The sequence below is a fragment of the Schistocerca nitens genome, chromosome 6 (genome assembly GCF_023898315.1).
Source record: "Schistocerca nitens isolate TAMUIC-IGC-003100 chromosome 6, iqSchNite1.1, whole genome shotgun sequence".
NCBI classification, from domain to species: Eukaryota; Metazoa; Arthropoda; class Insecta; order Orthoptera; family Acrididae; genus Schistocerca; species Schistocerca nitens.
In genome coordinates, this window is record NC_064619.1 from 469733450 (window position 1) to 469751753 (window position 18304).

The 18304-nt window shown below is 43.3% G+C and overlaps 1 protein-coding gene across 1 annotated transcript in view; it reads right to left on the reverse strand.

Moving 5' to 3' along the window:
• LOC126262399 (WD repeat-containing protein 43) overlaps nucleotides 1-18304 on the reverse strand; it is a 78900-nt gene that overhangs the window by 36928 nt on the left and 23668 nt on the right. Inside the window, exon 4 of the mRNA XM_049959013.1 lies at nucleotides 5799-5963. Within this exon, the coding sequence (XP_049814970.1) occupies nucleotides 5799-5963 (165 nt within the window). The remainder of the gene's footprint in view (nucleotides 1-5798; nucleotides 5964-18304) is intronic.

The following is an 18304-nucleotide window of genomic DNA, read 5'->3' on the forward strand; positions in this document are numbered from 1 at the left end:
TTAGAAACTGAGCTCTAACATGGAAATAAAGCATTTCCAGACCCCATGTCCACAGAAGACATTTCCTTCCTCTACATGTGAGGAATGTTTCTTCGAAGTTTGGCCATATGTTTGTTACACCCTATATGCAATTAATTTATGTAAATTTCGTAAATAAATTTCATAGATTCTATTCTGTATGATACAAGTACGTAAAATTTCACTTTCAAGCAAGTGTGAATTTCATCTCACAAAATTTTATATTTTTTAATTAGGCAGATACTCTTGAATGAACAATCTCTCATTAGCACGGTAGTTCAGTTTTGTTTAAGACTTTTTTTCCTTTCTTTGTATGATGCTGTCTACTTGAGACAGATGTTTCTGTGGCAAAAACACAAGAAAATGGTTTGGAGACTATGACTGTGATGGTGGTGTCGATCTATTTATTTATATGTCAAGTTCCGTAGGACCAATTTGAGCAGCAAAACCCCAAGGTCATGGAGCGTGTCAGTACATGAAATTACAACATAAAAGTAATAACAGATTTTAAAAAAAAGTTAATCCATAAGTTTAAGTAAACACAATCAACAATACAACAAGAATCAGCTTAATTTTTCCAAGGAACTCCTTGACAGAATAGAAGGTGTGATCCCAATTTTGATTTGAAGGTGTGTGAATTATTGCAAAGATTTTTGAATTCGAGTGGCAGATTATTGAAAATGGATGCTGCCCATTTCTGAGCCAAAAATATCCTATCAGCATGGGAAGAGTTACCCCAAAATATAATACCATACGACATAAGCAAATGAAAATAAGCAAAGTAGACAAATTTTCGTGTCGAACGACCACTCACATCAGATACCTTGCTAATAGTAAAAATTGCAGCATTAAGACTTTGAACAAGATCCTTAACATGGGCTTTCCATGACAGTTTACTATCTATCTTAACACCTAGAAATTTGAACTGTTCAGTTTCATTAATCATACGCCCATTCTGTGAAATTAAAATGTCAGGTTTTTGTTGAATTGTGTGTTAGAAACTGTAAAAACTTAGTCTTACTGTGATTTAGTGTTATTTTATTTTCTACAAGCCATGAACTTAGGTTATGAACTGCATTATGATATCATTTATATAAATAAGGAACAGGAGTTACCCCAACATTGATCCCCGCCCCCCGACCATACCCCACTCAGACCCCACATTACAGCCATTCTCAACATTGTGAATAATGACCTTTAGCTGTCTGTTGGTAATGTCAGAGGTGAACCAATTGTGAGCTACTACCCATATTCCACAACAGTCCAACTTCTGGTGCAATAATTTGTGAGCAACACAATCAAATGCCTTAGTTAAATCAAAAACTATGCCTAGCATTCGGAAACTTTTGTTTAACCCATCCAGTACCTCACACAGAAAAAAGAATATAGCATTTTCAGTTGTTAAACGACTTCTGAAGCCGAACGGTAACAAATCATATGATATAAAATGATCAATTATCCTCACTCACACACACAGCCTTTTCAATAACTTTAGCAAACACTGACAGCATAGAAATAGGTCTAAAATTGTCAACAAGATCCTTTCTCCCTTTTTATAATGCAGCTTTGCTACCGAGTACTTTAATTGTTCAGGAAATTGGCCATTCCTAAAGGAAAAATTACAAATATGGCTAAATACAGGGTTAACATGAGCAGCACAGTACTTTCATATTCTGCTAGACACTCCATCATATCTATGAGAGTCCTTACTCTTTAGTGATTTAATTATTGACTCAATCTCTGCCTTGTCTGTATCACAGTGAAGTATTTCAGACATTCATCTCGAAAAGGCATTTGCCAAGAAAGTTATATAATTCCCTACAGAAACTAAATTTTTATTTAATTTACCAGCAATGCTCCTCAGAAAATGATTGTTAAATACTGTACATATATCTGATTTGTCAGTAACAGAAATATTTTTACTACGAACTGACTTTATATCATTGACCTTGTCCTGCCAACGAGACACTTCCTTCACAATTTACCATATGGTTTTAATTTTATCCTGTGAATTAGCTATTCTATTTGCATACCACATACTCTTTGCCTTCCTAATAACATTTGTAAGCACCTTACAATACTGTTTGTAATGGGCTACTGTAGCTTGATTGTGACTACTTCTAACATTTTTATACAATTTCTGCTTTGTTCTACATGATATCATTATCCCTCTTGTCAGCTACCTGGGCTGCCTATTACTAATAAAGTTCGGGTCGTGTAAGAAGGTGGCCCAATTTTCAGCCATTCTGCGCATCCCCCTCCACTAGCCACTGGCGGCCAATAATCTTCATTCCCTGAATGAGCGGGTAGCAGAGTGTTACAGCTAGAGAGTGAGAATCTCACTCCTACATGCTGCAATGTTGCCGTACTTCGTGGCAATTGAATTATTCATTCAACTATCAATTTTTTTGTTTCCTTTTTTCTTGCAACAGTATAGCTGTGAATGTGTTTCTTGTAAATGTTTAAGAGCAATTAAAAGAAAAGTCAGGTGACGGCAATAAATGTGAAGAGCTTCACAAGCAGGCGAAGTGGATTATTTACCACATTTATAACTTTTTCAAAGGTGAATTTAAAAGAAGGTCTCCTACTGTTGACATTGGAAAACAGAAGAACAGACTCCAGAACCATATGGTGTTGGCAACAGAACTATAATGAGCATTGTAAACTAAAGTGTCAGAGCTGTAGGAACCATAGAAACAGTTGGTTCCGTGTCACCTGGAAAGCATCGAAATCCCAAGGAACCTGTAACACAAATGGATGGTTTTAACAACAATGTTTTAAAGTGCTCCACTGAATGATGGATGCCTGACATAACAAAAACATGTTACAGTTATTTAGGCTTCAATGTAAGTGCTTCATCAAGGTAAAGCATTTTAAAAGATGTTGGTTCCAGATATGTTAAGAAGTGAGTTTTTAGTTCACATAAGTGACATAGGTCCAGTACGAACTATATCCCATATAAAGAGTCACAATACAAGAGAAGGAGGTAGTCAACAGTGTATTAGCTTGATGAAACATGGGTCAATTAGAATCATTCCAAGATCTGCTGGAAAATGAGTGATGGTACTGGCGGTTTGAAAGTTCTCATAGGAACAGATTCTCGGATAATTATTCTGCATGCCGACTCTTCTTCTGGTTTTATGTCCAAGAACAAACTTGTATTTACGTGTAAGAAAAACAGCAGTGATTACCATTCGGCACTGAATGCTGTCAGTTTCATGAAGTGATTCATAATTCTTGTCATACCTTGCTCCGAAGTCAGTCATTGCCAGTTATAATTCAACTGTTATAGAGAGAATAATCAAGTACAAACACCAGAAAAGCGGATATTTTTCCCTGGCTTAAAAATAAAAATATTAAGCAGCGTATAAACCTGACTCGTGCCAATCTCCTACAGCTCACTAATTTATACAAGTCATGTTACAGAATGTACAAACTTGACTTCCTTGCACGTGAATGGGATCACACAGTTATGCATTTACCCATGTGTCACTGTCATTGTAGCCCCATGGAATTAATTTGGGCAAAGTGTTTTAAGGCTATGGGGGAGAAAAAAATAAAACATTCAAAATAACATACAGTGAATCGCTTGTGCATAAGGCAATACACAATGAGGTAACAGATAACATCCCACTTGTAGTGTGGGCACAGTCTATGTGGCATGCTGAAAAGCTTCAGAAAGAAGAATTTGAGAGGAAAGTGATGGATTTAAGCCAAGAACCTATCACTGTAAATTTAGAATCAGATTCTTCAGAAACAGCCTCAAACAGAAGTGACGATGGTATTACGATGTTTACTTTGGAAGAAAGTAATAATATTTCTGAGTTTTAAATACTAATGGTTTAAAAATGTCTTTGTCAACATATCAGTTTTACATACATAATAATGAGAATTTCCTAGCATTTTTGATTAGGACATTGTACCCTTTTAATTATGCAGACTACAATGTTCAACATATTGCCCAAGGAGAGGTTAAGCTTCTGCCACAATGTTATAAGCCTTTGTCATTTTCAAGGCACGAACTGGGTAAGGCTCTAAAACGATAGTAACTGTTACTTGTCAAGATATCGGTAGTTTTCAATGTTATCAGTCAGATTCCCTGGAGTTATTAGCAGATGATGGTTTATTGTTTGCTTGTTCAATGGATTATAAATCCAGTCCCTCGCTGTAACATCAAACATGTTAGTTTGCACTCATAATGCAAGTTACAGCGGAAAATATGACAACTTCCTGACCATTTTTACAATGGTCCTTTACATTAATCTTTTCTACCACTAATTCCTTTTTACATGCAGTGATTACACTCAAAAACACACACACACACACACACACACACACACACACACACACATTTTTAAAAATTCTATTGTGCAGAAGCAGTTGTCAAGCAAATATAATGATTTTGGTTTGTGCTTGAAGTTAATTTAGTTGTGTATTAAATTTTTACTTATAATGCAATTCAAATCGCAATAAATGGTAATTATTGCAAGCAGTTTCAATTACCTTCTCATTAGACACAATTACTGTTTTGAGAAAAATTTTACTACACGTCTTCACAAAGCTCTGTCAGCTGTTCTCACCTCCCAATGTCACGCAGAGTAAATCCGTGAAGCAGTGTACGCAACGTCATCAAGACGTAAATAAATATTTCTCTCATGACAACTGATCAAAATCTGTTTTAATACTTATTACTCCCCTCATAGATCTGAACATATAATACAATGTACCATAGGCAAACGAGCTTGACTGTTGTCCGCAGCAACGCGGTTCGGCAATGTGGACTTCGTCTGCCCGCACTTTGCTGCCACACATGCGCAGTACACATCCTCCACCCCCCACTTCCTTTCCACTCTGCCTCTATGCGCGGAAGTGCCGTACTAGGTGACTCAGGCTACAGTACCCTGTTTAGAACATTCTAATGGGAAGCAACTCTCAAAGAGCATGAGAAATGTTTTAAGGGAAGCGTTATATTTATCATCTACGTTATCAGCACTATAAACATTATGCCTCTCTTGTTCCTCGACAAGGTTTAAAAACACTATTGCTGCTGGATTAACTTTCCTACATAGTTTGTAATTATATGCGAGATTTGTCTGAGTACAAAAGCCTTTTAATATTAAAATTTGTGCATCATTGTCTGGAAAGGCATTCACCCTTTTACTAACAAAAGGCCAATCTAGTAACGAAGAATGAATAAAAATACTGTCTATGGCTGTGCTACTGTTCCCCTGCACCCTAGATGGGAAAAACCCTGTCTGCATCAGATCATATGAATTTAGGAAATCCACCAACATCTTTCTTCTCGCACCATCATATACAAAATTAATATTGAAGTCGCAACATATAACTAATTTTTGTACTTCCTGTAAAGTGAACCAAGAACCCTCTCTGGGTACCTATAAACAACAACAATTAGAAGTTTGCTTTCACTAAATTCAACTGCCCCTGCACAACATTCAAATATCTGTTCAGTGCAGTGCCGTGATACATCTATGGACTCTAATGGAATACTGTTTCTTTTACGCACACGGCCACTAACCCACCAAGCAAGTAGCTCCTTGAAAGACAGCCAGCTGAAGGAAGCCTCTGAACTGTGAAATTACAAACCGTGACGATGAGAAAAAGAATACTGTATGTGGGGAGGGGGGGAGGGGGGGGGGAATTTAGGGCTCTATTGCAATGTGACAGAACTGCTACTGTGCAAGTCACAATGCAGATTTTACAAGAGCTCTTAAAAAATCTTTTACTCAAATATCTAAAAACCAGTCAATAAAACTCACCCGTTCAGCTGATGCCTGTACAAATGAAGCACACCGCTTCTCGTAACAGTACCCAAAGTAATCTGTTGCGTTTCTGAGCTGCTGAAAACTGTCACACTGACAGCAATGTCCTCCATTACAAAAGAAGCCACTGGTGTTTTGTTTCTATTGGAGGAATTCAATGACCTGCAAGAATCAAACTTTTATTAACACCTGTTTTTGCATCATTCCCATCCTTCAACCAGAGTTCTATACAAACACAATTAAAAAATTTATACCAGTAAGCCTGAAAGAAAGAGAAAAGCTTTTTAGTCTGCAATCCTCCTACATGAGGAAGATTTGAGAAGCGGTACATACCCCAAATACAACTACAATCCCTATTCTCCTTGTACTACTCCAGGACTAAAGACCAAACAATGGAAAATCCAGCATGGAATGTAACAATATTAGAGAAGGAAAATTGCTAATCACCATATAGCGGAGATGCTGAGTCACAGATAGGCACTACAAGAAGATTCACACATTAAGGCCTTTGACAAAAAAAACACACACACACACACACACACACACACACACACACACACAAACTGCAACTGAAACAACACTGCAAGCAGCAGCACCAGTGCATGATGGGAGTGGCAACTGGGTGGGGGTAAGCAGGAGGCTGAGATGGGGAGGGATAGTATGGTGGGGGTGGCAGACAGTGAAGTGCTGCAGTTTAGACACATGGCAGGAGAGAGGTGGGGAGGTTAGTTGATGGGTTGGTTGGCTGGTTGGTCTGAAAGCGGGAGAAAGGACCAAACTACGAGGTCATCGGTCCCTTGACCTAATAAAACAATGCCACAAGCATGAGAATAAAACAGACGAAACATATAACACAAAACAGAAAGAAATGAAAAGCCACAAGAACGAAGGGAAGGCAACAAATACTAAAAGGAACAAAAGAGGACAAGAAAACAACAGAGAGATGCTAGAAACAGAAGGGAGTAAAACATGAAAGCAAATTACAGTGGCTGGCCAACCACAAGAATAAAAAGGGAAAGCCAGCCACTCTGCAACACATTAAAACTTCCACCCTAAAAGCACTAGGGTGGAGGACACAGAGGGACAAAGGACATGCACTAAAACCTACATAGAAGTATGAAACCCACTCTCACGGATAAAACATAAAACTAAAGCTGCTCTGGAGGCACTGTCGCCCAACACCGAGGGAAGGGTGCTGGGAAAGTTAAAAGTCTGCCGCAGAGCGGCTAAAAGTGGGCAGTAGACAGGAGGTGGACAACTGTCATTTGGGAGCCACAGCAACACTGAGGTCTGTCCGCACAACAGAGCAGGTAACCATGCGTTAGCCACATATGGTCAATGCGGATCCAGCAGAGGTCAACTGATTCCCTGCGAGAGGCCTGCATGGAGACTTCCACACATTCATACTCTCCTTAATGACATGCAGTTTGTTGTGTGTGCTGTTATGCCATTCCATCTCCCAAAGCCAGAAAACCCTGCGGTGTAAGACAGAACGCACGTCAGCTTCAGAGATGCCTATCTCCAGAAGCGGTTTTCGTGTCGCCTGTTTGGCCAGCCTGTCGGCAAGTTCGTCATCGGGGATTCCGACATGTCCTGGGGTCCACACAAACACCACGGACCAGCCAGACTGTTCCAGGGCATAGATGGACTCCTGAATGGACACTACCAGAGGGTGGCGAAGGTAGCACTGGTCGATAGCTTGTAGGCTGCTCAATGAGTCAATACACAGGAGAAATGACTCGCCAGGGCATGAGCGAATGTAACCAAGAGCACGAGATACGCCCACCAGCTCTGCAGTGAAAACACAGCAGCCAACTGGCAAGGAGTGCTGCTCCATGCGTCCTCCATGAACACATGTGAAGCCTACGTGACTATCAGCCAACGATGCGTTGGTGTAAACCACTTCAGAGCCCCGCAACACGTCAAGGATCGAGAGGAAGTGACAGCGGATAGCGGCAGGGTTAATGGAGTCCTTAGGGCCATGCAAAAGGTCCAGACGAAGCTGCAGCTGAGGCGTACAACATGGAGGTTTATGTGAACGGACCGCAAGTAGAGGTGGTAAAGGCAAGGATTCCAATTCGGAGAGAAGGGACCACACGCGAACCGCAATCGTTAGCCCTGATCTGGGCTGCCGATGCAGCAGATGGCTGCCGCGGGTGGGAAAATGAGACAGTAATTCGGATGCTCAGGAGAACTATGAATGTGCACTGCGTAACTGGCGAGCAGTTGCGCATGTCTGATCTGCAGTGGAGGGACACCACACTGGTCACCGGACTCGTCCTAAAAGCTCCTGTCGCTAATTGAACCCCACAGTGGTGCACAGGGTCGAGTAAATGCAATGCTGAAGGCGCTGCCAAACCATACTTCCATGGTCAATTTGGGATTGGGCAAGGGCTCTGTAGAGCTGCAGCGGTGTACAGAGATCTGCAACCCAATTGGTGTTGCTCAAGCAACGGAGGGCACTGAGGTGCTGCCAGCACTTCTGATTAAGCTGACGAAGATGAGGGAGCCAAGTCAATAGAGCATCGAAAATCAGTCTTAGGAATTGGTATGTCTCCACTACAGAGAATGGATCGTCATTAAGATAAAGTGTGGGTTCCGGATGAACGTTACAACACCGACAGAAATGCATGACACACGACTTTGCGGCTGGAAACTGGAAGCCGTGGGCTAGAGCGCATGACTGCGCCTTGTGGATGTCTCCCTGGAGGCGTCGCTCAGGAACAACAGTACTGGAGCAGCAGTACGAAATGCAGAAGTCGTCTGCATACGGAGAAGGTGAGACGGAGGGCCTGACAGCTGCTACTAGACCGCTAATGGTCACTAAAAACAGAGAGACACTAAATGCAGAGCCTTGCGGGACTCCTTTCTCCTGGATATGGTTGGAACATGGGAGTCACCAACTTGGACACTGAAAGTACGGAACGACAAAGTTTTCGATAAAAATCAGGAGTGGTCCCCGGAGACCCCACTCATACAATGTGGCAAGGGTATGACTTTGCCAAGTCGTGTTGTATGCTTTAGGTAAGTCAGGAAAGAGCAATCAGGTGTTGCCGTCTGGAAAAGGCTGTTTGGATGGCAGACTCGATGGACACAAGACTATCAATGGTAGAGCAACCCTGGCAGAAGCCGCCTTGATATGGAGCCAGCAAGCCACGTGACTCCAGGACCCGACCCAACCCAACTGCCGACATACCATACGTTCCAGCAGCTTACAAAGAATGTTGGTGAGGCTGATGGGCCGATAGCTATCCACATCAAGTGGGTTTTTACCGGGTTTGAGCACTGGAATGATGGTGCTCTCCTGCCATTGCAATAGAAAGACGCCATCGCACAAGATCTGGTTGAAAATGAGAAGATGTCGCTTGTAGTCAGATGAGAGATGTCTAATCATTTGGCTGTGGATGCGATCAGGCCCAGGAGCTGTGTCGGGGCAATGTGCAAGAGCACTGAGGAGCTCCCACTCTGTAAATGGGGCATTATAGGATTCACTGCAGGGTGTAGTGAATGAGAGGACGTTCCCTTCTAGCCTCTGTTTGAGTGTGTGAAAGGCTGGGGGGTTATTCTCCGATGCAGAGGCTCGAGCAAAGTGCTCACAAATCGCGTTTGCATCGGTACATAACTCGCCATTGATGGTAACACCAGGGACACCTGTTGGGGTCTGGTACCCAAAAAGACATTTGATCTACGTCCAGACTTAGGGTGACGTATGGCACCCAACGGTCGACACACATCTCTTCCACACTCCTGTTTCCGTCGTTTTATAAGGTGGCGTACACGGGCACGAAGCCGCTTAAAGGCTATGAGGTGCTCCAGGAAAGGGTGCCGTTTATGTTGCTGTAGAGCTCGTCGATGCTCCTTAATTGCTTCACCGACTTTCGGCAACCACCAAGGACTGCCTTATGCCTCGGGCACCCTAAAGAGCGAGGGATCGTGTTTTCTGCCGCAGAAACAATTGTGCTAGTCACCTGCTCAACCGTCATATCGATGTTACCGTATGGGGAAGATTCAGCGGTGATAGCAGAGGTGAAAGTTCCCCAGTCTGCCTTGTTCAAAGCCCATCTTGGCAGGCATCCATGTGGCAGATGCTGGGGCAGTGATAGGAAGATGGAGAAGTGGCATTACCACACACACTACCACACAGGTCACCATGTGCTCTCCAGTGGGTAGATGGGAGAAGTCCTGGGCTGCAAATTGATAAAGCAATGGCCGAGTAACTACCATGAGCCACACTGAACTGTGTGGCGGCCCCAGTATCTAAGAGGCAGAGGTCGAACTGCGACAGTAAAGTTTCGGCATCTCTGTTTCGGCCAGTAAGCATGGTACCACCCCACAAGGGGTTATGGGCATTAAAATCTCCCAGAAGTAGGAAAGGTTTAGGGAGTTGATCAATCAGTGCACCTAATACATTGAGGGGTACTGCACCATCGGAGGAAGATACACACTGCAGACAGTTCTTTCCTGTGCCGTCCTTATTCTGACAGCCACAGCTTCAAGAGGGGTTTGAAGGGGGCACACGTTCACTACAGACCGAGTTTAGGACATAAACGCAAACTCCACCTGACACTCGATTATAGTCACTACGGTTCCTGTAATATCCCTTATAGCCGCAGAGGGTAGGGGTCCGCATTGCTGGGAACTAGGTTTCCTGAAGGGCAATGCAGATACCACCATATGTAAAGCTTAACAGTTGCCGTAGCTCAGCCAGGCGGTGGAAAAAACCACCACAATTCCACTGGAGGATCACATCATCAGACTGGAAAGGCATGGAACATTCAATGAGGCAGTTTACGCCTCAGAGTCACCTGCTGCCACCAATTTATTGCCTGAGCAGTCTATATCCATCAAGTCTGAGGGTCTGGCGAGATCTAGGTCCTCAGCGGATGCCAAAATCTCCACCCTATCCTCAGCCGCAGAGCTTGTAGGTGGCAGTGGTGTGGGTGCCACCACAATTTCCTTGTTTTTACGGGTTTTCTTTTTGGATTTCTGTCGCTGCTCCTTGGGTTTCCCTGGCTGGGAGGACTTCACTGGCTCAGTCTCCGGGACTGAGGATTAGCGTGAAGCCCTACGACCAGCTGCTTTTGGGCTCTTCAGCTACTGGTGGGTGTCATTTTTCCCACTAGAAGAAACCTGGGAAGGGAGTGACCCAAGGGACCCATTCCTGGTGAGAGAAGCTAAAAAAGATTTACGCTTCTCCGGCTTAGAAGTGGGGACGGATGTCCCAGATTGTTTGGGGGGGGGATGTTGCTCCCAAAGTAGTTGGTGCAGGAGCAACAGGGAGGGAAATGCCCTCCACCATCAAGGGGGCAGGTGTAGTCTTCCGGCTCTGAGAGATGACCTGGGTTGGCGGAGCTGATGGTGCCAGAACTGTTGTGGCGGCAGTGTAAGACGATGTCATACGCACAGAATGCAGGTGTTCAAATTTTCTCTTAGCCTCAGTGTAGGTCAGTCTGTCCAGGGTCTTTTGCTCCATGATTTTCTTTTCTTTCTGGAGAATCCTGCAGTCAGGCGAGCAAGGTGATCTCCACAGTTGACAGATGGGAGGCGGGGCACATGGAGTATTGGGATGTGATGGGCGTCCGTAATCTCGGCATGTGACGCTGAAAGTACAGCGGGAAGACGTACGGCCGAACTTCCAGCACTTAAAGCACCGCATCGGGGGAGGGATATAGGGCTTTATATCACACCGGTAGACCATCACCTTGACCTTCTCGGTCAATGTATCCCCCTCAAAGGCCAAGATGAAGGCACCGGTGGCAACCTGATTATCCTTCAGACCCTGGTGGACACACTGGATGAAATATACACCTCACCGCTCAAAATTGGCGCGCAGCTCATTGCCGGACTGCAAAAGAAGGTCTCTGTGAAATATTATACCCTGGACCCTACATAATCTCTTATGGGGTGTGATGGTTACAGAAACATCCCCCAGCTTGTCACAAGCGAGTAACTTCCGTGACTGGGCAGAAGATGCTATTTTGATCAAGCCTGACCAAGATCTCATTTTCGGTAAGCCCTCCACCTCCCAGAACTTGTCCTCTAATTGCTCAACAAAAGACTGAGGTTTCATCATCATGAAAGATACCCAATCAGCCCTCGAACATACAAGGTACCGGGGCGAATAAGATCCGCTGTCATCTTTAGCCTGACGTTCCTCCCATGGTGTGGCCAGGGAGGGGAACGATTTGGGGTCGTACTTCTTTGCGTTGAATTGAGTTCATGACCGCTTAGAGGCTGCTGGTGTTTCACCACCTGCAAGAGATGACAGACTACACTTCATCGCGTGTCATCCGCCATGATGCCACCCACTCCGACCAGGGCCCTCCCCACCAGCGCTACCCAGCCGCAGCAAAGGCCACCTGGCAGGATGGCCATTGCCGGTAGTCCCGATGCCCCAGGGGGATGGGTATCTACCCCTTGGCTTACATGGGGAGTTAACTGCACAGGCATCAGCAGAGCGATCCCTGTGAGGTCAGGGAGCTACAGCCAACAGGGTACATGGCAGTACCATCACAACGGACTGGCTACCGTGCTGGATATCAGGCGTAAAGCAGTCCATGGTCATCATCTATGCAGAAATCAACACTGCATTTGGCATGGTGAAAAACGCAACCAGGGAGGTGTCCTTGCACAAGAGACGGAGAATGGGCAGGACTACAACACAACGATGAGAAAGTGGGCTAAAGATCTCCATGCACAATGGACACGATGCACCTTGTAAGGCGCCCTTCCACAATTGGCTCGCTCTTTGGGAAAATTTTGAAGAATGGAGGTCAAACAGTACAGGGGACCATCACATTAAGGCTGAAACATGTGAAACTCCTTTTAGTCATCCCTTACGACAGGCAGGATTACCTCAGGCCTATTCTAACCCCCAGACCCACAGCGGGAGAGGTGGGGAGGGGAGTGAGGGAAGTAGTGGAAAATACAGAAATAAAAAGACTGGTTGTGGTGGTGAAATGACGGCTGTGTCATGCTGGAATGAGAACACAGAGGAGGCCGAATGGGTGAGGACAGTGACAAACGAAGGTTGAGGCCAGGAGGGTTACAGGAACGTAGGATGTATTGCAGGGAAAGTACCCATCTGAGCAATTCAGAATAGATGGTGTTGTTGGTAATGATCCATACGGCACAGGCTGTGAAGCAGTCACTCAAATGAGGGATATCATGTTTGGCAATGTGTTCAGCATCAGGGTGGTCCACTTGTATCTTAGCCACAGTTTGTTGTGGGCCATTCATGTGGACAGGCAGCTTGTTGGTTCTCATGCCCACATAGAATGCAGCACATTGGTTGCAGATTAGCTTGTAGATCACATGACTGGTTTCACAGGCAGCCTTACCTTTGATGGGATAGATGATGTTCGTGATACACACTCTGAACTGGGCTGATCAAAAAGGCTCCAGTCGATATCCAAATCCCCTCATGGTGGATAGCATCTATCACCTTGAGATAGGATGGACAGGCTGATCCGTAGACCACACTGCCATAATCTAAACACGATCGAACGAATGCCCTTTAAAACTGCAGGAGGTGGCACCTGTCAGCTCCCCATGTTTTTCAGCTAAGGCATTTCAAAATATTTAGTGACTGGAAGCCCTTTGTCTGTAGGTCTTTCAGGAGTGGCAGCCAAGTTAATTTCAAGTCAAATAATAAACCCAAAAAGCATACAGTTTCTTGAAAATGGAAAATATTGTCCCCCATTTTGAGCACAGGTTGGTTAAAACTTCAATGAGCATGGTTAAAATTGACACAAACTTCAATGAGCATGGTTAAAATTGACACGTGTAGTCTTCTCAGGTAAGGCCCAGAAACTAGTTGTCCTGGCCCAGGTTTCCATTATCCTAATGGTCAGTTGTAGCCGCCTCGTCGTTATAAGATCATAGGAAGAATAGAAGATTGCAAAGTCACCCACAAACAAAGCATTTGACAGGACTCCTGACTGTGGAGGAAACACCACTAATAGTGATGGCAAACAATGTGAAACGGAGGACACTGCCTTGATGGACCCCACTCCCTTGAATATAGCAGTCGGACAAGGCATCGCCTACGCAATATCAAAAATGCCGGCCATTGAGAAAAAAACTGGATAAGAAGTGGCAGGCATCCACGTAGCCACCATTCATGAAGTTGGCCAAGGATGTTGTACCTCCAAGTAGTGTCATAGGCTTCTTCGAGGACAAAAAACAGACAAACCAAATGGTTCCAGTATAAGGGCACATGTATTGCCATCTAAAATAAAATGGGTAGGACAGTAGTGCCTGAAACTGCACTGGGAGTGGCTCAGGTGATCTTGGGATTCGAGCAGTCAGACGAGGCAGTGGTTCACCATGTGTTCAAGAGTCTTACCCATACAACAGGTACGGGACACACTCCAGTATCTATTAGCTAACCAGATGTGAAACAGGAGAGGAGCTGTCCTTTTGGTTCAGGGTACAGATGACAAAGCATAGCATAATGGATCTCATCAGGTCTTAGAGCAGAGTCTGCTTGCAGACAAAGCTGATTCCAATTGCCACATGGAGAACAGAATGTGGTAGACTTCCTCATTATGTGAGAAGAAATTGAGTTTTCTCATCTCTGCAGTCCAAACACCTGAAAAGCAGGAGCTTGTCTGGATGACGAAATAACAGTAAAGAAGTGTTCAGCTAAAACCTGACCGTTGTCTTCTGGCATGTACACCAACACCCCATCACTTAACAAGGCTGTAAGGGGACATGTACTGCCCTTGCTGAAATCCGTCTTATTGATTCCCAAACTTGCACAGTGGAAGTGGACCGATTAATGGAAGTTGTGAATTCCCTCCATGAAGCCCTCTTCCATTCTTTTATCACTCAACTCGCACATGCTCTTGCAGATCTGAAGGCATGAAGGTTTTCTGTAGTTGGACAGTGAAAGTTCCACAGAGCTCTTCGTCTGGCCCGACTGCCAGTGGATAGTCATCATCCCACCAAGGTACAGGCAATCGTCTGAGATGGTTATTAGACCAGGCGATGGACTCTGCGGCAGCCCATTGGATATGGGCCACCGTCTCCTGTGCACAATCCTTTTGTTCAAAAATAGCCTGTCAACTCAACTGCAACCAATTTGCCTTTTGTATCATCCATCCGCATTATCTGTCAGCCACCATCCTAGTCGGCAGACAGATTCACATGGGAAATGGTCACTAGAATGTAAATCTGGAGCCGCTTACCACTGAACTGAGTCTGCAATAACTGGGGAGCAAAAACAAAAGTCAATGGCTGAAAAGACCCTGTAGATGCTCGAAAATTATATAAAGGCATCTAACAAGTCTAATCGGTACTTACAGCACACTATACATTGGCTAGCAATATGACTACACAGGCAAAAAGCATTATTAAATCATACAATGTACCCCAAAGCCACAGTCCCCCCCCCCCCCCCACACACACACACACACCTACCTTAGCAAGTACAAATTATTTGGTCCTTTAACGGATAATTTCAACATGTCAATAAGCTGAGGTTAAAGAAATAAGCAACTACTGTATTGTACATTGACTCTTTCAATATTTTTTTTTTAAAACATGGACTACAATCTCTCTTCCTTCTCCCTACACAGACAATTGGAATTTCAGTCAGTCCAAGGAATTTTTCAGGGGTGTAGCTGTACACACATAACTGAGAACGTTGTCAATGGGCAGGGCATAAATCTTCACTACACTACTTACTGTTATTGTAGTCATCAGTCCAAATATTGGTTTGCTACAGCTCTTGCCAACAGTATCTTGATCAAGTCTTTTTCACATCTGTGTAACTACTGGATCCTATGTCCAACTGAACTTGGTTACTGTGTTCAAGTCTTGTATCCATCCATAAATTTTACCGCCTCCCCCCCTCCTCCTCGAAGATCGCCAAATTAATCATCAAAACCCTATTTTATGAGCAATACATACTAATTTAACAAAAACAATATTTTCCTGTATCAACCGTATATCCGGCTTGCAATGCCCTCATCGCAAACATCTTCATACTCGAAACCCACAAAATTTGCACAATTATGAAACAAATTGCAGTGGAGAGTGGGGAGGGGGTGGTAGCATTGCCAGTGTGCAGCCAGCCACGGTTCACAAGGTGCTGCATGTAAACAACAAAACAGCAACACAGCAAGCATGGTGCATTTGAGAAAGAACTAAGATTGAATCGTAGCTGGCCCATAACACTAGAGTCGTGATATGTCAATCAGAAAGTAATTTTTATTAGAGCACAAGTTTGCACAGTATTGCATGGTATTCATCAGTAAGGCTGATTTAAAATGTCAACAAATCTGACTCACTTTCAATTTCAGAAGTGTCACAGATTGTATTACATACAGTTCAATTTCAGAAGTGTCACAGATTGTATTACATACAGTTCACTAGATTTATCTCGCAAAAAAGTGTGTGGTCACATTAGCTAGCACAATCACCCAACCCACTCCTCCTGCAAACTGCATATTGGGATCAGGTGTGGTATCAATTTTGTCAGGCGCATCACTGCAGCTAAATTAATAGAGTTCATTTCACAATGAATCACAATCAAGAGAGACACTTGATTCAATGGTACTGGGTGCATACAAGAACTGGCATATTTTATACTTGCAGTAGCAACACTGATTTTAGGTCCTTTTTGACCAATTTAGGTATGTGAAAGATTCAGTTGAGTTGGGCTGCCAGAAGTATATCTGAAAATATACACAAGTGAGGCTGCGATAATGAAAATTGTTTCAGAATCATGAGGCATCTATTATGAAAATACAGAATCTGCTAACTGCAGCACTGTGTTTCGAATTAATATTTTGGATGAGATTAAAAACCATGGTTGGTAAGAACACATCATCACTTGTGCATAGAAGAAGCAGTGAACAACTGCATCAATTACTTTTCTTTTCAGTACTGGAGCACTAGTGTCTAACACAAATTAATCCAAGTTCTTCAGCACTGGAGTGCCACAATTAAAACCTTCAAAAACTCAAGATTGACTGCATGGCCATTATGAAATTTCACACCTTTTGCAACTAACCGCACCCTTAACATAAGCTGAAAACATGAGTTCGCACTTTTAGCAGTGGCATACTTTACAGTCAAAAGAATCTGTCCATTTCATCCAGCTATCTACACCCATGTTGTACAGAGACTGCCTCTCTGAAACAGGCCTAGGAAAGCAACACACTTCGTGGCTCATATTACAGTTAAAACTTCTGTGATACCTCACGTTTTCAATCTCTCAAGTCCTCTGGGCCTCCATGCCGATATCTGAGAAGAAATAGCCTGCTCAGAGCATCAAAATGTTTTGATGTTTATAGTGGACAACCATTGTCCAACACCATGCTTACCTGTCCATAAATCAAGAGGCAGGTTGTTTAAATCAACGGTGAACCCAAAGGCAAAAGTAGACTCATATTCTCTACCTAAGCCTTACGAACTGTTTGCACGGCTTTCTAGAGAACAATAATCTTCCAATGTTGATTTGTTTAATGCCTATTTTCAGTTCCCATCATACCAAGAATATAGAAAAATACTGGTTACCAACATACTCTCTGCATTATATCAATGTTACACATTTGGGGTTGCTAACTGTGTCTGAATATTCTAAAGGTATGTAGAACAACTTACAAATTCCCTATACAGTATCATAACAGGTAAAATGCACTGAACATCTGCATAATTTGCAACCTCTGGCCAAGACACTTTTACAGGATGGCATTAAGTCTGTATTATCCATGTACAGGAAACACCTGAAATAAGTAATGTCTCAAAACTACACAAGGGAAATTGAGTAATTACTTGTTCACTCCAACCTTAACCTCTAACATTAACCCTCTCCTATCAAAGACAATATTGAAAAAATTTCTTATGTATTTTTTGGTGCTGTAACACCATCTTATAGGGAATTCATTATAAAACAATAGATTGCTACTCATCGTAAAAATGATATGTTGAGTTGCAGACAGGCATAACAGAAAGACTGCTACATATTCGAGTTATCAGCCAAAGCCTTTTTCAGAAAGGCGAAAGAAAGAAAGAAAGGAACACACACACACACACACACACACACACACACACACAACCTGTACTTTCACTTTGCATAATTAGAATCCATTATAATTTACAAAAAATGTTTCTCTAGACCAATAGGGAGGTGTATTCATATGAGGACAGTGGGAAAGAAAATGACTATCTTACATGATAATTTTTATTAGCAACATCAAAGAACACATCAAATGAATGTTTTTTGTTTTGTTTTTGGTTTTAGGGCGCAAAACTTCTATGGTCATTAGCGCCCAGCCCGTGACTTAGGAAACAGTAAAAAACCGAAATTGAAAACCAGCAGCAATGGGAACAATGTCATAAAATTGGAGAAACTAAAAGCAGAAGGAATGCTTAAAAATCCACTACAGAAAGGGGTTGGTTGTCCCCAAAAAAAGCTTCAAATGACTGACGTCATTTCACTGTCACTAATAAACTGGAGAACGCGCTCGGCTGAGCGCATGTCATCTGCTAAA